At 37.0% G+C, this 25,915-nt stretch overlaps 1 protein-coding gene and 1 long non-coding RNA gene across 2 annotated transcripts in view; both read left to right on the plus strand.

Annotated features, from left to right (window-relative positions):
* LOC136027260 (mitotic spindle assembly checkpoint protein MAD2B-like) overlaps positions 1 to 25,915 on the plus strand; it is a 68,857-nt gene that overhangs the window by 14,646 nt on the left and 28,296 nt on the right. Inside the window, exon 2 of the mRNA XM_065704334.1 lies at positions 25,189 to 25,352. Within this exon, the coding sequence (XP_065560406.1) occupies positions 25,189 to 25,352 (164 nt within the window). The remainder of the gene's footprint in view (positions 1 to 25,188; positions 25,353 to 25,915) is intronic.
* On the plus strand, positions 8,000 to 12,162 carry LOC136027259 (uncharacterized). Its single transcript, XR_010617553.1, has 2 exons — positions 8,000 to 8,849; positions 8,886 to 12,162. It is a non-coding gene; the product is annotated as an uncharacterized LOC136027259 (long non-coding RNA).

The raw sequence follows: 25,915 nt of genomic DNA on the forward strand, positions 1-25,915 counted from the left end.
TTTCATCATAATTAATCAAAAAGTGTTCAAGGTGAGTGTGCGTGTTTATGTGTTTTATTAAGAAAATCTATAATTTATTATGCATATGTTTTTAAAATAATATGAATACTAATCTAATTTCAACAAAATAAAATAGAGGAGTGTAATACATCTGTAACTCCAATAAGACCTTCCTCAAAGAAAAAAAATCCATTCATTTTAGTTTTAGGGGGAATCATCGACTACTTTCCCTGGTCCTCCAAATTCGCAGGGTCAGCTATCACAAGAAGATAATGAAGTCAGTAAAAGTACTTTACTCATTATCCCCCCCCCAGATTTCCAGTTCACTACAGAAGAGCTGAACACGCTTGTTGAAACTATGGACAATAATTTCTCCAGGGACATTGTTATTAGTAAATTGGGTCCAGTGCAAAGTGGTGCAGGGCTTGAAAAATACTTTCACGTCCAGAGTCTCAGAGCTTTAATTTTAAATTCCGACCGGATCTGGTGACATTGGGGGGAGTTGGGGGAGGGGGTAACCTAACATCTTGGAAAACGCTTAGAGTGGAGGGATCGGGATGAAACTTGGTAGGAAAAATAAGCAGATGTCCTAGATACGTGATTGACATGACCGGGGCGGATTCGGTCTGTTTAGGGATTTAGGGGAGGGGGGGGGGGTAATTCTGAAAAATTAGAAAAATTGAGGTATTTTTAACTTATGAAGGAGTGATCAGATCTTAATGAAATTTCATATTTAGAAGGAATCGTAACTCAGATCTCTTATTTTAAATCCCGAAAGTATCCAGCGTTGGGGGGGGGGGAGTTGGGGGAGGGGTACCGGAAATCTTGGCAAACACTTAGAGCGGAGATATCAGAATGAATCTTGGCGGGAAGAACAAAAACATGTCCATGATGCGTGACTGACATAACCGGACCGGATATGCTCTCTTTGGTGGAGTTTGGGGGGGGGGGCAATTCGGAAAAACTAAAAAAAATGAGGTATTTGTAACTTACGAACGAGTGATCAGATCTTAATGAAATTAACTATGGACAATAATTTCTCCAGGGACATTGTTATTAGTAAATTGGGTCCAGTGCAAAGTGGTGCAGGACTTGAAAAATACTTTCACGTCCCTGCAATTGCGTGCATTTATTTTGTTAGAATCTGCTCTAGGTCACATACAAACACACAGGGTAGTTTTTAATCGTCCCGAGGAGAACTTAGTTGACGGGAGTGTTATTTTAACGGACCCTGTCAATGTTCTCTGCACCTACATCGACCAAATCTGAGCACTTATTGAGACTCAGATTCAGAATTGGGGTGGACTGGGAGGGATTAAAGCTTCAGTTAGTCAAAAAGTGGACTTACGAAAAGGGACGTCAGGGAATATTTTTATTTTCATTTTTCAATCGGAAACCAAACATTCTACCCGGGCTTAAACAAATTTGAGGGTATTTTTTTTCAATTGGGCGAATAAATAAATATCCACTTTGGACGCATTTAGTCAGCGGAGAAGCGGATCTACTATTTTATACATCGAGCATATGGATCTGAATATCTGTAAATTGAAAAAAAATTATTTTTTTTTGGGGGGGGGGAGAAGTGGACCCAGATGAATAAAATGTCACCCGGATTTGTCGGCTACTGGGGGAGTTCAGGGCTTAAGGTTTGACACAGGTTTGCAGTCTTTCAAATATGAATTTTTGGCAGCAGCTCATAGGCCTCTTGTAGCGAAAGCCACAATGAAAAAACTCGACAAACTTGCACTTAATGGTCGAAAAATTACCACGGAATAAATTTTGATTGTGTGGAGGTTAAGTGTCTGATGTCCTTAAAAGATATAACCATGTTTGAAAAAGAAAATAAAAATGTTGGGTTGGCGGTGTTGGTTCTTCAATATGATACAGAATTTGTGGGTGGGGGAAAGAAACCAAATAAAAAGGTTTTTTCTATTCAATCAGGACAACGCTGGTAGATAATGTAAAAAAATTGGGTTTGGATCGTCTCTGAGCCTCCCAAAGATGTAAACTCATTTGGTCATTTTCTCCATTGCTGCAATCAGTCAACTGTTGTCTCAAGACGTGTAAGAAGGGGAACGTCAACACAATCCCATGTGTTTTTCCCCATTTAAAACTGAGAGAACACATGAGTTCTCATGAGAGAACGCAATGATCACATGAAATATTGCAAGTTTCATGGCAATTGTTCCGCCCCCAATTTCTTCGATTTTGGCAGTGTTGAGGAGAATGGGCCGGCTGGGTGTTTTTTTTTTTTTTTTATGGCACTTGGTGTCTACCAAGTGACATATAGCGATCGCAAATTCTGTCAGTTGGTCTGTCGGTCCCGGTTTTGCTAGTTTAGGCACTTCCAGGTAAGCTAGGACGATGACATTTGGCAGGCGTATCAGGAACCAGGCTAGACTAAATTAGAAATTGCCGTTTCCCCGATTCGACCATCTGGGGGGGGGGGGAGCTTAAATTGGAAAAATAGAAAAAATGAGGTATTTTTAACTTACGAACGGTGATTGGATCTTATTGATATTTAGAAGGATATTGTGTCTCAGAGCTTTAATTTTAAATTCCGACCGGATCTGGTGACATTGGGGGGAGTTGGGGGAGGGGGTAACCTAACATCTTGGAAAACGCTTAGAGTGGAGGGATCGGGATGAAACTTGGTAGGAAAAATAAACAGATGTCCTAGATGCGTGATTGACATGACCGGGGCGGATTCGGTCTGTTTAGGGATTTAGGGGAGGGGGGGGGGGGTAATTCTGAAAAATTAGAAAAATTGAGGTATTTTTAACTTATGAAGGAGTGATCAGATCTTAATGAAATTTCATATTTAGAAGGAATCGTAACTCAGATCTCTTATTTTAAATCCCGAAAGTATCCAGCGTTGGGGGGGGAGTTGGGGGAGGGGTACCGGAAATCTTGGCAAACACTTAGAGCGGAGATATCAGAATGAATCTTGGCGGGAAGAACAAAAACATGTCCATGATGCGTGACTGACATAACCGGACCGGATATGCTCTCTTTGGTGGAGTTTGGGGGGGGGGCAATTCGGAAAAACTAAAAAAAATGAGGTATTTGTAACTTACGAACGAGTGATCAGATCTTAATGAAATTAAATATTTAGAAGGATCTTGTGCTTTAGAGATCTTATTTTAAATCCCGACCAGATCTGGTGACTTTGGGGGGAGTTGGAGGGGGAAACTGGAATTCCTGGAAAATGTTAAAATTGATGTATCTTTATCTTACGAAGGGGTGATCGGATCTTAATGAAACTTGATATATAGAAGGATCTTATGTCTCAAATGCTCCATTTTAAATTCGAATCGGATCCGGGGACGTAGGGGTTGAAGGGGGGAAACAGATCTTGGAAAACGCTTAGAGTGGAGAGATCAGGATGAAACTTGATGGGAAGAATAATCATAAGTTAAAAATACGTGATTGGCATAATTGGAACGGATCTGTGCCTCTTTCGAGAACCTGGGGGGTGTGTGTGTTAATTTGGAAAAATCAGAAAAATTGAGGTACTTTTAACTTAAGAACGGGTGACCGGATCTTAATGAAATTTGAGATTTAGAAGGAAATCATGTCTCAGAGCTCTTGTTTCAAATCTCGACTAGATCTGTTGACATTGGGGGGAGTTGGAGGGGGAAACCGGTAATCTTGGAAAACGCTTAGAGTGGAGAAATCGGGATGAAACTTGGTGGGTAGAATAAGCAAATGTCGTAGATATGTGATTGACGTAACCGTACTGGATCCGCTCTCTTTGGAGGAGTTAGGGGGTGGGGTTCAGTGCTTTGGCGAGTTTGGTGCTTCTGGACGTGCTAGGACGATGCAAATTGGTAGGCGTGTCAGGGAGCTGCACAAATCGACTTGATAAAGTCGTTTTTCCCGATTCGACCATCTGGGGGCTGAAGGGAGAGGAAAAGTTAGAAAAAAATAGGTTTTTATAACTTACGAGTGGGTGATCGGATCTTAATGTATTTTGATATTTAGAAGGACTTCGTGACTCTGAGCTCTTATTTGAATTCCCGACCGGCATTAAGCCTCTGATTTTCCTTTTAAATCAATCTATTGATTCTTAGAGTTTTGCTAGAGCTCATACCATATGAGCTCTCGGCTCTTGGCTCTTCCGGCCTCGTCAAAAGTGCCATATGAGCTCTTAGCTCTTGTTATTTTGATCTATGTTTTTTTATTTCTAATAATAATGAAAAAATTCACGACCAAGATTATTGAAAAAAAGGAATGTGGATTGAATTTTAATGTATATACTGATATTTATTCCAGAATGTCTTAATAACTTCAGATCTATTAAACAGAAAAAAAAAACAGGAAACATTTAGAATGCATTTTGTTTTCAGTAAAGTACAAATTACATTCTAGTCTTTAGAAGCCACGAGGGGAGCCAGCCCTACTTCTATTAGTTTCTGCTCATCTTGAGTTTTATTAAGTTATTTATTATAGTTCCTTTTGTTTTGTGTTTCTTTCATTTATTGATGGTGTTGGAAAATTATTTGGCTTTATTTCTGCTCATCTTTTGTTTAATGTAACTTTTTACTTTTCTTTGGAAAACTTCTTTTTGGGAAAAAGTTTTTTGAGAATTAATTTCTGTTCGTTTTTAATTAACATAGTCTTTTTTTATTGGCATAAAAAATAATATCCTAAATTTTTCTGATTTTTCGATTTAAGAATCTAGATTTTGTCTCACTGTTTATCTTGACAGCCTGGATGCATTTACGTCCTTTTGGTTGAGTTCAGTAGTAAGAGCAGAAGTAGTGACAGTAGTAGTCCTCAAAATTTCAACTTAATACCCTCAGTCTTCCTTAAGATATTGTTGAGACTTATTATTGACAACCAGCATGGAAACATGCCTTTAGATCTAATTTTAAAGCAATATAAACTCTCCCTGATAGTTTCTGTGGTATACACTTTCATAATCGTAAGATACCCTGCCTGGATATCTTGACAACTTAATCTATCTTGACAACCTAGATGTACTTAAACTATTTTGATTTAGTTCAAAAGTAGCAGTAATACTAGTTGTGGAAATGCTAGCAAAATTGACAGTAATATGGGTATCCTGGAATTTTCTGCTTTTCCACCCTTAGGTGATGCTGGGAATTGTTAATATACCTCTTTGAAAACCCATATGTACATAGTTTGTTCTGATTCAGTTCAACCCTGCCCTCACCATTCCCTAAGAGTTTTATTAATAACCTTATATTAGCAATAGTTATGGTCATTTTAGCAAGAACATTGAGATAGTATTAGGAATAGGAATAGTTAGTATTAGGAGTAATAGTATTCGAACTTTCCCTGATAGTTTAAACTTTCCATTTGGCAAGCTCAAATCACATAGTGCATTTGATTTGATTCAACACCCCCCCCTAAATATTCCCTTAAAGTTTCACCTTAATATTCTTAGCCTCAGTAAAAGTAGTAGTCGTAGCTGTAGTCACAATAGAAGTAACATACACATAGTGCCTTTTAGTTAGCTGAGCATCTCCCTCATAGTGCTCTGAAAATTTCAGCTAGATACTCTAAATTGCATGCATATGGTGTGAATGATCCATTTGAAACTCCCTCTTCACATTCCCTAAAAGTTTCACCTTAATATGATTAGCCTCACTAGTAGCAGTAATCGCAGTAGCAGTAGTATGTTCGTTAGTGTCTTTTGGTTAGTTGAAAATCCGCCTCAACATACTCTGATAGTTTCAATTTAAAGTTTTAAGCTGTTCTTAAGCTGTTTAAGCTGTTCTTCATCCAGTTGAAACTCCCCCTTCATATTCCCTAAAAGTTTCACCTTAATATGATTAGCCTCACTAGAAGCAGCAATTGCAGTAGTAGTAGTATGTTTGTTAGTGATTTGACTTTATTAAACAAGTTCTTGAGACATTTCTGATGCACCTTTTTGAAAATCTACATGCTTATAGTGTGTTTCGATTTAGTTCAACATCACCCTAAACATTCCCAGAAAGCTTCACCTTATACCCTTAACTTCTGTAGTAGCATTAGTTGTGGTTGTATTAGGAATAATAGCATTAGTAGTAGTATGCGTATAGCACCTTCTGTTTTTTCAATGAAATTTTGCTCTCTCCTCCTCCTAAACCTTTACTGAAAGTTTCATCTCCATGCTATCAGCCTCAGTAGTAGTGGTCGTAGCAGTAGTAGAAGTAGCAGTAGCAGTAATATTAGCAGTATGCTCAGAATGCTGGTTGCTTAGTTCTACATCCCTCTCAACCAGCCCTGAAAGTTTCAGCTTAATACTTTAAGCTGTTCCGGATAAATTGCATATACGTCCTGTTGGAAACCTTCCTTTTAATAGTGTGTTTTGATTTAGTTCACATTCCCTTAAATTTCCCTGCCAGCTTCACCCTAATGCCCTTAGCCTCAGGAGTATTAGTAGTAATGGTAGCAGTAGTAGTTTTAGTGGTAATATGAACATAGCCTCTTTCGGTTAGTTTATAATTCCCCTCAAAATGCCCTGGGAGTTTCAACCTAATATTCTAAGCCATTCCTGAGGTATTGCTTATATTCCCTTTTGACAACCTGCGTGCACTTTGTTTGTTTTGATTTAATTGTAACTCCCCCTAAACATTCCCTAGAAAGTTCCACTTTAGCCTCAGTAGTAGTAGCAATTTTAGCAGTAGCAGTATTAATAGTCACATATTGCTCTTTGGTTAGTTTGACGCCCCCCTGAGCTTACCCTAAAAGTTTCAACTTAATGCTCTGTGCTGTTCCTGAGATATTGATAAAACGCTCTTTGAGAACATACATGAACAAAGTGTATTTGAATTTTGCTCAGCATTCCTTCAAAGCATTCCCTGAAATCTTTACTTTAATGCTCTCGCCTCAGTAGTTGGCTGACGACTTCATGCCTTTTCAAGGCCAGAACAAAATTTGCACATTACTAAAAAAAACAAAACAAAAACAAATGACCCTGAATTGTCAGTTTAATAAATATATACTGATACTTATTCCTTAAAGTTTCAATAATTTTTACTTATTAAAGTCAAAAAAGTGAAAACATTCAAATGTATTTTGTTTTCAGTAAAGTGTAAATTATGGTCTGGTCTTGGGAAGGCATGGGACTTGTCTGTCTTACTCATATCAATTTTTGCTCGTTTTGTTTTTGAATCGGTTATTTATTGTGATATCTGTTCATTTTGGGTTTTATATATTTACTGATGGTGATTTGTTGTTGTTCTATGTTTGGAAGATTATTTGACTTTATTTCTGCTCATTTTTGGTTCAAAATCAACCTCTTTATTCTTCTTTGAGAAACTTGTTTTTTGTATTTTTGTTAATTAATATCTTTAAAGATTCAAAATTTAGGAAAATTTCATATCATTTAGCAAAAAATGCGAAATGTTTTGGACAAACTCATATTTTCAAACAAACAGAAATAACCAGAAAGATGGGCAATCTTTGGACGAAAACCCATTCCTTCTAAAAAAAAAAGACTGTATCTTTCAATTATCTCCGGGTTTATTCCATATAAGATCTACCAGGTCACATCTTTAATCTCAGATATTGATAGAGCTTGTCAGGTTTATGCTGTTCATGAATGTAAACCCCTATGTTTTTTTGGAAGGGGGAGGGGTGTATTTACGGCCAGTCAAAGTTGTTTTTTTTATTATCACTGTTATATCATAGAATACGTCTATAACGGAAAATAATTTACACCTTGAAAGTGTTTTCGCACAACCTATGTATAAATTTAAAAAATAAATCAGCAAATAATAATTAATTTTTCTGAAAAATAAGATATATTTTGTTGTTTATAGAATAATTTCAATGAACTTCTGATTTTCAAGCCAATGAGCTTTTTTGCCGATCTTCTCGGACCATAGGTTTGATTTATTTATTCCTGAAAAAAAAAACGAAAAAAACAAAAACAAAGAAACATGCATGTATGATCTTTTTCTGGCAAAAAATTCGAAGTTTTACTTTTTATAGATTGAAGCTTTTAACCTCTACAGCAAGGTTTTCAAATATGCTTAATCTGTTAGTGTGATTTTCATTAATATAGCTTAAATTTTTGAGGATTTTTCCCCCTTCAAAAAAAATGAGGTACATTTTCTCAGACTCGTTATTTCTGATGGATAACATCAAACTTAATGAATTTTTTAACTTTGGAATCAGCATAAAAAGCTAATTTATTTAATGTATCTATTGTTAGCAAAAGGTTTTTTAGAGTTTAGTATTTGTCAGATCGGAGTTACTGCTTACTTACATTTCGTTACGAACTGTTGCATGACGTCATCTATGCAATAAGCAGAATTCTATAAATAGTAAATGGCTCTCAATATAAAATGACGTCATCTGTCCTATAAATCACACGTCAGATTCTGAGTTGGAATAGTTTGTTACAAAAACTTGGACGATAAGTTTACAAAAACAATGCTAGCCACTTGTGCACTGTTACCCGCACTAGCGGAAGATCTGTTTTTGTCGGACGATGAAAGTGATCAGGAGTTTATTAGTAAGAGAGATTCTAAAATGGAACATGGAAAAACCACCATTTTCTCCATGTTTACCACTCTCATGCCTACCAAAGATGGAAGAGAAGAAAAGAAACAAAGAAAAAGAGGAAGAAAGGCTCTTAAACTGATATCAGCTCGTGCAATCACTGCAGGAAAAGTCAGTAAAGAGTTATTAGAAATCTTGCCGGTGACACAACCTCGTGGAAGTACAAGAGAAAAAGCTGATAGAAAGATAACGCAAAATTTCACGGAAAACACAAGAAAACTGCCTTCCTTGTTTTATAAAACCACGTCCGACTCTATAGTTGTTAGACCAAGGATTGTAGAAAATCGTCCATGGGTGAGAAAACCTACAAGGCCATTGAATCTAGGAAAGTCCTAGGAAAGACTAGGAATTCCTAGTGAATCTAGGAATTCGAAATTGGTAGCAAAACGGCGTGAACAGGGAATTGATGTTCATATTGAAGTTCCAAAGATAACATTTAGAATTTGTTAATAGAAGAAGTTGATGATATAAGTGAACACTTTCAGAATTTGTAGTATCTAAATCATCGTTGTTTTAATAAAAAAAGAAAAGAAAAACATTGACTTTACTTTAAGAAAAGCAAGAAGCAGACTAAATTGCAAATATTTTACTCCTTTAATAAGTATTAACTCCATGCACCAAAAGTCAGAGAGTTTGTGGAAAAAACCTACTAAGGGGTGACTCGGGCTAATAGTAAAAATTTCGTTTGTATTCTTATATCTGTGTACCTGTTCCCCCTTCTTGCATGGGTTGTACCTGTGTAGACCTAAAAGTGGATTAGCCGCTTTTGAATAATAACGGTTAATAGGACCCTCGCCTTGAAAACATATGAAGAAGAAATCTTCTGAGGCTTAGAATATTTAGGAACCAAGGAATTTCGTTTGCTGGGACAATACTGGAGACATATTGGTTATTCTGAAGATATCTCTGGAATCGTTGAAGCAAAAGAATTAAAAAAATTAAAATTAGGTTAGGTTTTGACGATAGTTAGGTAAAAGTTTTGGTTGAAAGACATGCTACAATTAAGCTAGGTTTTAAGTTACACAGCAGAACTTACAAGCCTGGGATTATTTATTAGGGATCCAACAAGGAAGAAAACACCCACAAAGGGTGTATTGTTTTGATGCGATTTGCCCAAACAAAGTCATCACATTAGAGAACCATATTGCAGAAGTTTCAACCCCCTATCGACAAAACTACAAAGTTGTATAGTTGTACAAATTACAGAAAGATGTTTTAAGTGCTATAAAGAAAGGTATCAAGTTCCAAATAATTGATTGACGATGGATACTGATTGAGGTAGAAGACTAAAGATTACTAGAAAAAAGGGAGGGGGGTCTGTGTTTTCTTAGAATCTCTATTTTATGGTGCTCCAAATAAAGTGATGGTTGTGAGCTATAGCTTGTTTAACTTATACGTACATTCTGCACTGGTTACGACAAAAATGAAATAAAAGACAGGGGTCATCGTATCGACCAAGTGGTCCTAGAGTGTTTCAAGAGGGCTCATTCTAACGGAAATGAAAAATTTTAGTGCCTTTTTTAACTGACCAAAAAATTGGAGGGCACCTAGGCCCCCTCCCACGCTCATTTTTCCCAAAGTCAACGGATCAAAATTTTGAGATAGCCAGTTTGTTCCGCATAGTCGAAAACCATAATAACTATGTCTTTGGGGATGACTTACCCCACATTCCTTGGGGGAGGGGCTGCAAGTTACAAACTTTGACCAATGTTTACATACATTAATGGTTATTAGGAAGTGTACCGACGTTTTCAGGGGGATTTTTTTGGTTTGGGTGTGGGGTTCAGGAGAGGGGGCTATATGGGAGGATATTTCCTTGGAGGAATATTTCATGGGGGAAGAGAAATTCATTGAAAAGGGCGCAGGATTTTCTAGCATTACTATTAAAAAAAACAATGAAAATATAAACATGAAAAAGTTTTTTCAATTGAAAGTAAGGAGAAGCATTGAAACTTAAAACGAACAGAGATTATTACGCATATGAGGGGTTCTAAAAATACTTCAGCATAAAAAGCGAGGTATTTAGGAGGAGATAAATACTTCGCTCTTTATGCTAAATTATTTTTAGTAATTTCAACTATTTATTCTACGGCCTTTCTGATTCAGGGGTCATTCCTAAAGGATTGGGACAAAACTTAAGATTTAGTGTGAAGAGCGAGGCATTAACGAGGGGACAAACCCCCTCATGTATATAATCAAAAATATAAGAATATAAAAGTTTGTCACGTAAGCTAATTCTTAAGTTGCGTATATTTTTTACTAACAAAAACGTTCGTTAAAAATTAAAAGTTCTAGTTGCCTTTTTAAGTCACCGAAAAATTGGAGGGCAACTAGGCCTCCTTCCCCACCCCTTATTTCTCAATATCGTCTGATCAAAACTAAGAGAAAGCCATTTAGCCAAAAAAAGAATCAATATGCAAATTTCATTTTAATAATTTATGTACGGAGAGCCAAAATCAGACATGCATTAATTCAAAAACTTTCAGAAATTAAATAAAAAAAAATAAGTTTTTTGAAATGAAAGTAAGGAGCGACATTAAAACTTAAAACGAACAGAAATTACTCCGTATATGAAAGGGGCTTTTCTTTCTCGACACCCCGCTCCTAGCGCTAAAGTTTGATTCTTTCTCGCAACTCTACTTCTAAGAACAATAAAAAACTGTATTTAAACAGTAGGATGACGACTTCATGCCTTCTCAAGATCACAACACAATTTGTACATTACTAAAACAAAAACAAAAAACAAATGACCCTGTATTGTCAGTTTAATAAATACATACTAATACTTATTCCTTAAAGTTTCAATAATTTTTATTTGTTAAAGTAAAATGTGAAAACATTCAAAACCTTCAAATGTATTTTGTTTTCAGTAAAGTGTAAATTATGGTCTGGTCTTGGGAAGGCATGGGGCTTGTCTGTCTCATATATTTACTGATGGTGATTTGTTGTTTTTCTATGTGTGGAAGATTATTTGACTTTATTTCTGCTCATTTTTGGTTTAATCAAGCTCTTTATTTTTCTTTGAAAAACTTGTTTTTTTGGATTTTTTTTCAATTGATATCTTTAAAGACTCAAAATTTAGGAAAATTTTATATCATTTAGAAGAAACAGCGAAATGTTTTGGACAAAATCATATTTTCTCACAAACAGAAATAGCCAGAAAGATGGGCAATCTTTGGACGAAAACCCATTCCTTCTAAAAAAAGACTGTATCTTTCAATTATCTCCGGGCTTATTACATACAAGATCTACCAGGTCATATCTTTAATCTCAGATATTGATAGAGCTTGTCAGGTTTATTCTGTTCATGAATATAAACCCCTATGTTTTTTGGGAGGGGTGTATTTACGGCCAGTCAAAGTTTTTTTTTTTTTTTTATTATCACTGTTATATCATAGAATACGTCTATAACGGAAAATAATTTACACCTTGGAAGTGTTTTCGCACTACCTATGCATAAATTAAAAAAATAAATCAGCAAATAATAATTAATTTTTCTGAAAAATAATGTATATTTTCTTGTTTATAGAATAAATTCAATGAACTTCCGATTTTAATCCAATGAGCTTTTTTGTCGATCTTCTCGAACCATAGGTTTGATTTATTTATTCCTGAAAAAAAAACAAAAAAAAAACAAAGAAACATGCATGTATAATCTTTTTCTGGCAAAAAAATTCGAAGTTTTACGTTTTTATAGATTGAAGATTTTAACCTGTACAGCAAGGTTTTCAAATATGGTTAATCTGTTAGTGTGATTTTCATTAATATAGCTTAAATTTTTGAGGATGTTTCCCCCTTCAAAAAAAAATGAGGTACATTTTCTCAGACTCGTTATTTCTGATGGATAACATCAAACTTAATGAATTTTTTAACTTTGGAATCAGCATAAAAAGCCAATTTATTTAATGTATCTATTGTTAGCAAAAGGTTTTTTAGAGTTTAGTATTTATCAGATCGGAGTTACTGCTTACTTACATTTCGTTACGAACTGTTGCATGACGTCATCTATGCAGTAAGCAGAATTCTATTAATAGTAAATGGCTCTCAATATAAAATGACGTCATCTGTCCTATAAATCACATGTCAGATTCTGAGTTAGAATAGTTTGTTACAAACACTTGGACGATAAGTTTAGAAAATAATGTTGGCCACTTGTGCACTCTTACCCGTACTAGCGGGAGATCTGTTTTTGTCGGATGGTGAAAGTGATCTGGAGTTTATTAGTAAGAGAGATTCTAAAATGGAAGATGGAAAAACCACCATTTTCTCCATGTTTACCACTCTCATGCCTACCAAAAATGGAAGAGAAGAAAAGAAACAAACAAAAAGAGGAAGAAAGGCGCTTAAACTGACATCAGCTCGTGCAATCACTAAAGGAAAAGTCAATAAAGAGTTAGTAGAAATCTTGCCAGTGACACAACCTCGTGGAAGTACAAGAGAAAAAGCTGATGGAAAGATAACGCAAAATTTCACGGAAAACACGAGAAAACTGCCGTCCTTGTTTATAAAACCACGCCCGACTCTATAGTTGTTAGATCAAGAATTGTAGAAAATCGTCCATGGGTGAGAAAACCTACAAGGCCATTGAATCTAGGAAAGTATTCGAAATTGGTAGCAAAACGGCGTGAACAGGGAATTGATGTTCATATTGAAGTTCCAAAGATAACATTTAGAATTTGTCAATAGAAGAAGTTGGTGATATAAGTGAACACTTTCGGATTTTGTAGTATCTAAATTATCGTTGTTTTAATAAATAAAAAAGAAAAGAAAAACATTGACTTTACTTTAAGAAAAGCAAGAAGCAAACTAAATTGCAAATATTTTACTCCTTTAACAAGTATTAACTCCATGCACCAAAAGTCAGAGAGTTTGTGGAAAAAACCTACTAAGGGGTGACTCGGGCTAATACTAAAAATTTCGTTTTTATTCTTATACTAGGTGTTGGGGTGGCGCTTCGTGCCACTCCAACAGCTAGTTGGTGGGAGCCTTCGCTTCCCCCAAGCCCCCCCCTCCCGCGCGCGTAAGTCGTTACGCGCCATATTAGTTACGCGCCATTGTAGTCGTTATAATTTCTCTTTGAGTGTCCCGGTCGTCATTTGTGTCCCGGTCTGTAATTTCATCTAATATGACGTTAGTCGACAAACAACTTCATGACGACATACATCTCAATCCTTGTAATGACGTCAGTCGACAGACACACAAACAAACAACTTATTTTTATATATATAGAAATGTGACCTGTCCCCTCTTCTTGCATGGATTTTACCTGTGTAGACTTAAAAGTGGAATAGCCGCTTTTGAATAATAACAGTTAATAGGATCCTCCCCCTGAAAACATATGAAGAAGAAATCTTCTGAGGCTTAGAATATTTAGGAACCAAGGAATTTCATTTGCTGGGACAATACTGGAGACATATTGGTTATTCTGAAGATATCTCTGGAATCGTTGAAGTAAAAGAATTAAAATAATTAAAATTAGGTTAGGGTTTTGACGATAGTTAGGTAAAAGTATTGGTTGAAAGACATGCTACAATTAAGCTGGGTTTTAAGTTACACAACAGAACTTACAAGCCTGGGATTATTTGTTAGGGATCCAACAGCTATAGCTTGTTTAACTTGTACGTAAATTCTGCACTGGTTACGACAAAAATGAAATAAAAGACGTTTCAAATTTCTATTGTTTCATTACTTTACAAACTATATTCTAGCTTTTAAGGTTTTACAGAAGATGATAATCTTTTTTTTTTATGTTTTCGAACCTCGGAAGGGCTCATTTCATTAAAAAACTGAAAAATCTAGTGCCCTTTTAAAAAGTCAAAAGGGACTGGGGGGAAAAAAGCTCACTTTCCATGTGCCTTTTTCCCCAAAGATCCAATCAAAATTTTGAGACAGCCATCTTGTTCGACATAGTCGAAAGGTTCAATAACTATGACTCTCGGGACGACAACTTCCACAGTCGCCCATTCAAGTTACACAATCCGCCCGTTCTTTACATATGGAATTTGCTATTGGGGAAGAGGGGCATGTTTGACCTTTTTAAAAAAAAAAACCAATGGCATTTAGGTAAAGTTGTGAGGGAATGTTTGGGGTAGTTATTTACTACTACTTTACTACTTATTCACTTACTACTACTATGACCACTTATTTTTTTTTTACACCAACTACTTCTCTTGTAATTACTACTAAGGCTTAGGATATTAAAGTAAAAATTTGAAATATGTTGAGGGGGAAGTTGAACTAAAATCGAAATATCAATATCTTAGGAATGGTTTAGAGTGTTTAGTTTGGGGAACTAGGACATGATGAGAGGAATGTTCAAACGACCAAAAGGCAATTTTTGCTTTCTGCTGCTACTACTGTTCCTAATGCTACAAAGCCTAAGGGTATGAAGGTGACATTTTCGTGGAGTTTGTGTGTGTGTGTGGGGGGGGGGGGGTTGAACTAACCAAAATGCAATATTAGCATATTACTACTATTGTTTCTACTACTACTAAAGCTAAGGAGATTACATATATTAGGGAGCTAAATCAAAACACATTATGTGCATATAATTTGTCAAAAGGACGTATCAGCTATATCCGAGAAAGTTTTTAGGATATTAAGTTGAAACTTTCAGCTTATGCACAGATTGATGTTGAAAAAAACGAAAGGTGGCATGTGCACACTCCTGCCAAGGCTTCTATTACTACAATTACTACAACTAAAGCTACTGCTGAAGGTAAAGGTATTAAGGTGAAGCTTTGAATATATGTCTTGCCTCATTGTAAGATCGTATATTGTCAAAAGGGTGTACAAGTAATAATCTCAGGAACAGCTTAGAGCATTGAGTTGAAACTTCCAGGATATTTTGAGACGGATTTTTAAATGACCAAACGGCACTATATGCATACTTCTTCTACTACTACTGCTACAAGTGAGGCTAATGGTATTAATTTGAAACTTCAGGGACTGGTTACAGGAGAGTTTCAACTAAGACAAAGCATACTATGTACATACAGGCTGTCTATAGAGCCTATGAGCAATATTTTAAGAGCAGCTTAGAGTATTGAGTTGAAACTTTCAAGGTGTTTGGAGAGGGATGTAGAACTGACCTAAACTTACTCTTTGGGTATTGCTGTTACTACTGAGGCTAAGGGTATGATGCTGACACTTTCAGGGAATATAAAGAGGGATTCTGAACTACCCAAAAGACAGTATAGGCAAACTACTACTACCACTACAACAGCTACCACTACTACCACTACAACAGCTACTACTACTACTACCACTACTATTACAAGTATTACTACTACTACTGCTACTACGATTATTATTTGTATTATCATTATGTATACCGTCAGGAAATATACCATCATTATTAGGACTTACGACGGATTTTATAATTTGCCATGTTTTTCTAGGGTTACCTTCACAAGATTTAAATTTATTATGATAGTAATCAGCTTTGGCTTTACGAAGTAGTGTATTTAACTGGTTACTATAAATCTTATATTCTGTTTGATCACTTACACTATTACTAGTCGCACACATTTTGAATAAATACCTTCTTCTAATAATAGCCTTTAAAATAGCTCGGGTGATCCATGGTTTCTTTGGAGTTTCTCTACGACGAGTTACACTTGTAGTATACTTTTGTTGTACAAGTACTACAATCAACCAACAAACTATTTATAATTGAATACCAATTTTGAAACTTAGCATTAATATCTAGTTCATCACTATTTAAAAATTCAAAACTACATTTCTCTAACATTACTTTATAAAGACTGAGCACATTATTATCAATGATCACTTTTTTATGGCACTTGATATTAACCAAGTGACATATAGCAATCGCAAATTCTGTCGGTCTGTCTGTCGGTCCCGGTTTTGCTACTTAGGCACTTCCAGGTAAGCTAGGACGATGAAATTTGGCAGGCGTATCAGGGACCGGACCTGATTAAATTAGAAATATTCATTTTCCCGATTTGACCATCTGGGGGTGGGAGTGGGGGCCCGGTTAATTCGAAAAAAATATAAAAAATGAAGTATTTTTAACTTACGAACGGTTGATCAGATCTTAATAAATTTAATGTTTGGAAGGATATCGTGTCTCAGAGCTCTTATTTTAAATTCCGACCGGATCTGGTGACATTGGGGAGGGGGAGTTTTGAGGGGGAAACCTAAAATCTTGGAAAACACTTAGAGTGGAGGGATCAGGATGAAGCTTGGTGGGAAAAATAAGCACAAATCCTAGGGACATGATTGACATAACTGGAACGGATCCGCTCTCTTTGGGGTAGTTGGAGGGGGGGGGGGAGTAAATTCTGAAAAATAAAAAAGAGGTATTTTTAACTTACGAACGGGTGATCGGATCTCAATGAAATTTAATATTTAGAAGGATATCGTGTCTCAAAGCTCTTATTTTAAATCCCGACCGGATCTGGTGACATTGGGGGGGGGACCTAAAATCATAGAAAACGCTTAGAGTGGAGGGATCGGGATGAAACTTGGTGTGAAAAATAAGAAGAAGTCTTAGATGCATGATTGGCATAATTGGAACGGATCCGCTCTATTGGGGGGGGGGGGGGTTAACTCTAAAAAATTAGAAAAAATGACGTATTTTTTACTTACGAAGGAGTGATCGGATCTTCATGAAACTTCAAATTTAGAAGGACCTCGTAACTCAGATATTTTATTTTAAATCTCAACCGGATCCAGCGTCATTGGGGGGGGGGGCAGTTGGGGGGACCGGAAATCTTAGAAAACGCTTAAAGCGGAGAGATCAGGATGAAACTGGGTGGGAAGAATAAAAACAAGTCTAAGATACGTGACTGACATAACAGAACCGGATCCGCTCTCTTTGGTGGAGTTGGGGGGGGGGGGGTAATTCAGAAAAATGAGGTATTTGTAACTTACGAACGAGTGACCAGATCTTAATGAAATTTGATATTTAGAAGGATCTTGTGCTTTAAAGCTCTTATTTTAAATTCCGACAAGATCCTGTGACATTGGGGGAGTTGGAGGAGGAAACCGGAATTCTTGGAAAACGTGAAAATTGGGGTATTTTTATCTTACGAATAGGTGATCGGATCTTAATGAAACTTGATATATAGAAGGATCTTATGTCTCAGATGCTCCATTTTCGACTCGAATTGGATCCGGGGACATAGGGGGTTGGAGGAGGGAAACAGAAATCTTGGAAAGCGCTGAGAGTGGAGAGATTGGGATGAAACTTGATGGGAAGAATAATCACAAGTTCTAGATACATGATTGACATAATTGGAACGGATCCGTTCTCTTTGGAGGAACTGGGGGGGGGGGTGTTAATTTGGAAAAATTAGAAAAATTGAGGTATTTTTAACTTAAGAACGGGTGACCGGATCTTAATGAAATTTGATATTTAGAAGGAATCCATGTCTCGGAGCTCTTATTTCAGATCCCGACCGGATCTTTTGACATTGGGGGGAGTTGGAGGGGGAAATCGGAAATCCCGGAAAACGCTTAGAGTTGAGGAATCGGGATGAAGCTTGGTGGATAGAATAAGCAAATGTCGTAGATATGTGATTGCCATAACCGTACTGGATTCGCTCTCTTTGGGGGATTTGAGGGGAGTGGTTCAGTGCTTTGGCGAGTTTGGTGTTTCTGGACGTGCTAAGACGATGAAGATTGACAGGTGTGTCAGGGAGCTGCACAAATTGACTTGATAAAGTTGTTTTCCCAGATTCGACCATCAGGGGGGGGCTAAAGGGAGAGGAAAAATTAGAAAAAATGAAGTATTTGTAACTTACGAGTGGGTGATCGGATCTTATTGAATTTTGATATTTATAATTATTGATATTTAGGATATTCTGCCTCGTCACAAGTGCCATATGAGCTCTTTGATCTTGTTTTTTATGGCACTTGGTATTTACCAAGTGACATATAGTGATCGCAATTTCTATCAGTCTGTTGGTCCCGGTTTTGCTAGTTTGGGCACTTCCAGATAAGCTAGGTCGATGAAAGCTGGCAGGTATATCAGGGACCAGACCGGATTGAATCAGAAATAGTCGCTTCACCGATATGACCATCTAGGGGGAAGTGGAAGGATGATTAATTCGGAAAAATTAGAAAAAAATAGGTATTTTTAACTTACGAACGGGTGATCAAATCTTAGCGAAATTTGATATTTAGAAGGACCTTGTGTATCAAAGCTCTTATTTTAAATCCCGACCAGATCCAGTGACATTGGGGAGAGCTAGAGGGGGAAACCGGAAATCTTGGAAAACACTTTGAATGGAGAGATTGGGATCAAACTTGATGGGAAGAATAAGCACAAGTCCTAGATACGTTATTGACATAACCGGATCCGCTGCCTTTGCTCTTGGATCTTGTTGAAATTGATGGGGAGTTACTAGTGGAGCTTCAGGATTCGGTAAAGGGTGCTTTTCCAATAATCAATAGACCTGTGTCTTGGGACTCTTTGATTCCTCGCAACAGACCTTTTTTTGAGGAGGAGGGAGTGCATTGGACATCTTCAAAGCAAAAAATTATTGCCGAGCTCCTGCCAAAGAAAATATCGCATGTGGCGTTAAAATGGATGTGCGACAGCGGTTTCAATGTCAAAAAGATTCATAGAGCCCTCCAATTTAGTCAGAAATCTTATATGAAAACGTTTGTTGGCACTTTTTTCATGCAGCGTTCCGAAGCGAAAACAAAGGTCGAAAAAAAATCTATAATTTCATTTTAAACTCCGCATTTGGTAAAATTTGCGAAAGTGTTCATAATAGGAGTCGTTGTGACCGATCCCGAACAATGTGTTTGAATTACTGCCGATCCCAACTATACTTCCTTTACATTCATTTGCCCGGATATGGTGTTATTGAATAGAAAAAAAAGAAACATTGTACTTAATAAAAATGTTGAAATTTGTAAAAAGCTCATGTAAGAATTCTACTGCAATGTGGTTAGGATACAGTGGCAGGGGGAGGAACATGTAGGGGTCTGCTATGGGAGCACAGGTTCTCTACTTTTAAAAGTAAAAACAGAAGATTTAATTAATGATTTGGCACAAGGTGAAATCTTCAGTTCTCGGATGGACTACACCAACTGGGACGAGGAAGTCTATCCAGAACTGGTCTAACACTGGGTTTCAAATCAACTTTTATTTTTAAAATCAGAAACGGGAAGCGACATGATTTCTCGGGGTATGTTTGTGAGTCCAAAGGTGTACTCTATACTGACACACAACGAGGAAATAAAAAAAAAAGTTGCAAGAGAGTACCCACGCGCTCCCTTGCATGTGTATTTTCCACATGGGAAAGAATTTTCACATGGGCGTTTATAGGAATTGTATTGTTGAAAAAACAATTCCACGAGTGAAACTGTTGGCAATTCGCTCGTTAAATTATAATAGTTATACTCTAAATATTGAAAAAAACTACTTTGAGTACTATATCTGACAAGGTCTATGTTTGTAGAGCTGATGTAGTTACCTTCACCCTTGGGCACTACTTAACTTCCGACCGAGACGAATGTGTCCGTATCGTCTCCGACCGAGACGAATGTGTCATTTTAGGGAGGGGAAAATAAACTAACCTGCGGTTAGAAATGATATAAGTAGGTATTTTAGATTTTTTTTTTAGTTTTTATGGCACTTGGTATTAATCAAGTGACATATAGCAATCGCCAATTCTGTCGGTCTGTCTGTCTGTCGGTCTGTCTGTCGGTCCCGGTTTTGCTACTTTAGGCACTTCCAGGTAAGCTAGGACGATGAAATTTGGCAACCGTATCAGGGACCGAACCAGATTAAATTAGAAATAGTCGTTTTCCCGATTTGACCATCTGGGGGGGGGGAGTGGGGGGCCGGTTAATTCGCAAAAAAATAGAAAAAATGAAGTATTTTTAACTTATGAGCGGGTGATTGGATCTTAATGAAATTTGATGTTTGGAATGGTATTGTGTCTCAGAGCTCTTATTTTAAATCCCGACCGGATCTGATGACATTGGGGGGAGTTGGAGGGGGGAACCTATAATCTTGGAAAACACTTAGAGTGGAGGGATCGGGATGAAACTTGATGGGAAAAATAAGCGCAGGTCCCAGATACATGATTGACATAATCGGAACTGATTCGCTCTCTTTGGGGTAGTTGGGGGGGAGTAATTCTTAAAAATTAGAAAAAATGAGGTATTTTCAACTTACGAACGGGTGATCGGATCTCAATGAAATTTGATGTTTAGAAGGATATCGTGTCTTAGAGCTCTTATTTTAAACCCCGACCGGATCTGTTGACGGGGGCGGGGAGTTGGGAGGGGGAAACCTAAAACTTGGAAAACACTTAGAGTGGAGGGATCGGGATGAAACATGGTGGGGAAAATAAACACAAGTCCTAGATAGATGATTGACATAAACGGAACGGATCTGCTCTCTTGGGGTAGTTGGGGGGGGGGATATTTCTGAAAAATTAAAAAATGGGGTATTTTTAACTTACGAACGGGTGATCGGATCTCAATGAAATTTGATATTTAGAAGGATATTGTGGCTCAGAGCTCTTATTTTAAACCCGACCGGATCTGGTGACATTGGGGGGGGGAGTTGGGAGGGGGAAACCTAAAACTTGGAAAACACTTAGAGTGGAGGGATCGGAATGAAACTTGGTGGGGAAAAAACACTAGTCCTAGATACATGATTGACATAACCAGAACGGATCCCTTCTCTTTGGGGTAGTTGGGGGGGGGGGTTAATTCTGAAAAATTAGAAAAAATGAAGTATTTTTAACTTACCAACGGGTGATTGGATCTCCATGAAATTTGATATTTAGAAGGATATCGTGTCTCAAAGCTCTTATTTTAAATCCTGACCGGATCTGGTGACATTGGGGGAAGTTTGGGGTGGGGAAACCTGAAATAATGGAAAACGCTTAGATTGGAGGGATTGGGATGAAACTTGGTTGGAAAAATAAGCAGAAGTCTTGCATACGTGATTTACATAATTGGAACGGATCCGCTCAATTGGGTGGGGGGGGGGTTATTCTGAAAAATAAGAAAAAATGACGTATTTTTAACTTACGAAGGAGTGATCGGATCTTCATGAAACTTCATATTTAGAAGAACCTCGTAACTCAGATATCTTATTTTGAATCTCAACCGGATCAAGCGTAATTGGGGGGGGGGGGGCTGTTGGGGGGACCGGAAACCTTAGAAAATACTTAAAGCGGTAAGATCAGGATGAAACTGGATGGGAAGGACAGAAACCTGTATAAGTTACGTGACTGACATAACTGGACCGGATCTGCTCTCTTTGGTGGAATCGGGGGGGGGGGGTAATTTTGAAAATTGAGGTATTTGTAACTTACGAAAGGGTGACCAGATCTTAATGAAATTTGATATTTAGAAGGATCTTGTGCTTTAAAGTTCTAATTTCATATTCCGACCAGATCCTGTGACATTCGGGGGAGTTGGAGGGGGAAACCGGAATTCTTGGAAAACATGAAAATTGGGGTATTTTTATCTTACGAATAGATGATCGGATCGTAATGAAATTTGATTTTTAGAAGGAATTCATGTCTCAGAGCTCTTATTTCAAATCCCGACCGGACATTGGGGGGTGTTGGAGGGGGAAATCTTGGAAAAACACTTGGAGTGGAGGAATCGGGATGAAGCTTGGTGGATAGAATAAGCAAATGTCCTTGATACGTGATTGACAGAATCGTACTGGATTCGCTATCTTTGGGGGAGTTGGGGGAAAAGTTCAGTGATTTGGCGAGTTCGGTGCTTCTGGACGTGCTAGGGCGATGAAAATTGGTAGGCGTATCAGGGAGCTGCACAATTTGGCTTGATAAAGTCGTTTTCCCAGATTCGACCATCTGGGGGGGGGGGGGAAAAGGGAGAGGAAAAATTAGAAAAAATTAGGTATGTATAACTTACGAGTGGGTGATCGGATCTTAATGAATTTTGATATTTAGAAGGAATTTGTGACTCAGAGCTCTTATTTTAAATATTGACCGGAATTAAGCCTCTTATTTTCCTTTTTAAATCAATCTATTGATTCATAGAATTTTGTTAGAGCTCATACCATATGATCTCTTGGCTCTTAGCTCTTCTCGCCTCGTCACAAGTGCCATATGAGCTCTTAGCTCTTGTTATAATTTTACTGTCTCCTTCTGGAGAAACCAGGCACTAAATTGGAACTAAGGAATACTTGTGTTTTTTATTTTATAAAACTACATTAACTTAAATACTTCGGAAAACATAAGACATAAATTATCAAATTAATAAAATATAATGAGCGCTTACCATTATTGTTAAGGCGATGTACTACCTTAAAGACTTGCCCTGTCTCGTTCATTATAAACGTTTTTAGTTTGTGGGAGCAAACTATTTAGAATTATGCACTCGGCCTTGACATAGCTTGTAGAACTTAGATAATAGATTTAAATAAGCGAAACTAGAGAAAACTAAAAGCCGACACCGAATTTCCCAGATATCTTACAAAAACCATTTAATTTCTTTCAATTCGGGCCTGATATAGAGATATTCAGTTTTGATGAAACCTACATAATCGGGAACTGTGAATATTCTTTTTTCTATTAATCGGAGCAAAATTTTTTAATTTAGGTTCAGGAAAAGTCAGTCCCTAAAAATATTTTAGCCTTCCCGCTCGAAAAATACAGAAAATCAGTTCAAAGGAATTATCATTTGGTTGATATGGTCGCTTTAAGAATTCATGTGCTGTCACCCGCCTTGATTGACAGATTAGCCGAGAAAAGGTGATCACATTTCGGTGTCTGTATGAATTCTTGTAAAGTGGTTGATAACTTCCCGCTTTTCCAGTTTTCTGCTTGAGAATTCAAATATTGGAATCTAAGCAAAATATTGGATAAGATTTGATTATTCAGTTAAGATTTTCAGTCAGTTGATCATCTCCCTTATCATTTCCTGAGAGTTCCAAATTAATATACTCAGCCATTCCGGAGCTTCAGCCTTTTGACAACCCGTATACACATAACTTGTTTTGATTTAGTTGAACACTCCTCTCAACACTCTCTGACAGCCTCACCTGAACACTTTTCGTCTTTTTGGAAAGTAAGGGTCAAACATGCAAACCTTTCTCAATAACATTTACTATATGTAAACAATGAAGGAATTGCTTAACTTACAGCCCTTGCCCTGAGGACTGGGGGAGGAAATCCCTAAAAATATAATTACTGGACCTGTATAAATATTGTATTTGTTTTGCTTGGGGCACAGAGGGGGAAAATGCAAGGCAGGGTTTTTTGGACCTTGGGGGATGGTTGGTAACAAGTACTACCAGGAGCTTTGTTTTCTCTGATTTTTAATGATAATTTTCCTCTTTTACTATACAAAATTTTGAAACGTACTTAAGCCAGCACATACAGTGTATTTAAACATCAGGGAACACTATTGTGGGGGGTCGTGATGGCTTCAGTCACTTAGAAGACCAAATCATGCAGAAATTTCACCCACGTGAACAATAATACCCGTCTGTCGACCCAAATTTCTTTAATAAAATTATTATAAAGAGCTTATTCAACAAAACTACTGTTCGTCGAAAATTTTGACTGAATAATCAAATTTTGTCTAAAATTTTACTTGCAATCCAATATTTGAATTCTCAAGCAGAGAACTGAAAAAGCGAGAAGCTACCAATCAATTTATAAGAAATTGTACATACACTATAACTAAAATAAATAACTTCAATCTCCATTCTAAGAAATATGTGGAATTATTAAGAGGGAATATGGATGGGAATTATCGAGGACGGGCTGGATATGCCAGTTCCTGTATGTTATTACTGTATATTCCGTATAGATCTACGTTTCTTAGCTGTTTTTGGCATTCAAATTTTCCTATTTAGGTTAAACCCATCTCGGAGTTTCTACAAAATTACCTGAATTTCCTTTGATTTTATTCGCTTATTTACTTCTAGTTTTCGGCTAGTTATCCCCCGCCCCGTATATTTTTCAAACATATTTCAATTTCATAGAATAATTGTTCTAGAAAAATCCACAGGAAAACACACTTTCAAATTTGATCCCCAATGACAATTTATATTACTTGTTTTTGTTTTTCTAGTTTTCCACTGCTCCCACCTCATGTTCATTAAACATAATCAAACATTTCGTGTTGTCTCCAGTTTTTTATATTTATGTATTTATACAGATAATTGGCCGCCTCGCAACCCAAAGAGAACACTTATCAACTCAACTTCCAATAATCTTTTTAGTTGTTTGTGCATTTACATTTCTGGCCAATGCCCCCCCCCCGGATGATTCCCTCCCTTGACGGTTACTCCTCGGAAGATTCTCCCCGCATATAAAATTTTCCTCATTTAATAGAATTACTAGTTCAATCAAAATTCCGCTTCTTGTACTTTTTTTTTCTCTGTCAAGGTGTAATGTATTCTTACAGACAAACCTGCTCATTTGAAAATGTCAACTTTTCAAATTTGACAAGAGTTGGAAATCAAATCCTTGGTTGATCTTGATATCTAAGTCTCCTGGAGAGGTCGCTTTTGTGTCCTTTTGTGACAACCCCTATTACTTTTTTCTTAATAATTTTGACCAATTTTCTTTTTAACAGAAGAGTTGCCCTTTACTATGTTTGCTCTGCCGTTGTAAGTGCAATTAGTGGTTTTACTTTATTTTTAAATGAAGTAAAATAGTTTTTTTTAAACGAATTTTTTTTTAGCAATGTTCCCATCCATCTGTTATGAAGTATATTTCAGACTCAGTCTCATCAATGAAAAACTCAATAGAAGATGACAAGGTTACCAAGGTTTCTTGTAAAATAATAGATAAAGGTGAAAAAGTAATTCAGTCTGTTGTTTTAGACATAGGAAAGGTGCAGAAAAGGTAAGTTAAAACTGGTATTGTTGCTATTTAGTTGTTAAGTATATTAAAGTACCCATCAAAGACAGTTGGAATTTATAAGTATGGAAACTTGACCCGATTCCCAGAGAAAATAGGAGGGCCATCACGTGTCTCTTAATTTGACTGAGATGATGTTTGTAGAGTAGCGCTGTCTAAGCCAAGAGCGAAGTGGCTCCCATGTAATATTTTTCTTTCTCCTGGCCACTTTGCATGGAAGAGTTGGCTGTAGAAACTTTGGAGGGGACTTATTGATCAGAAATTGAAAGTTCTAGTGTCCATTTTGAGAGTCTAAGGTGATTAGAGGGCGAACAGCATCCTTGATGTGCCATTTTTAGCAACCTGCTCTATTCCCTTGCGACAAGGGCTGTAAATTATGCGAGTTGCCCAATTTTTATACATAAGTTTGACAATGGGAAAGAGGGCACGTTTGATCCTGGGTGTCTGATTCGCTTACAACTTTCCGAAATAGTTCTATGGGCTAAGAAAAGCATACATTTTATTTGGAGTGGGGTTGTTAGAGGGCCCTGAAATGGGTGAAGAAAGTT

The sequence above is a fragment of the Artemia franciscana genome, chromosome 5, assembly GCF_032884065.1.
Source record: "Artemia franciscana chromosome 5, ASM3288406v1, whole genome shotgun sequence".
NCBI classification, from domain to species: domain Eukaryota; kingdom Metazoa; phylum Arthropoda; class Branchiopoda; order Anostraca; family Artemiidae; genus Artemia; species Artemia franciscana.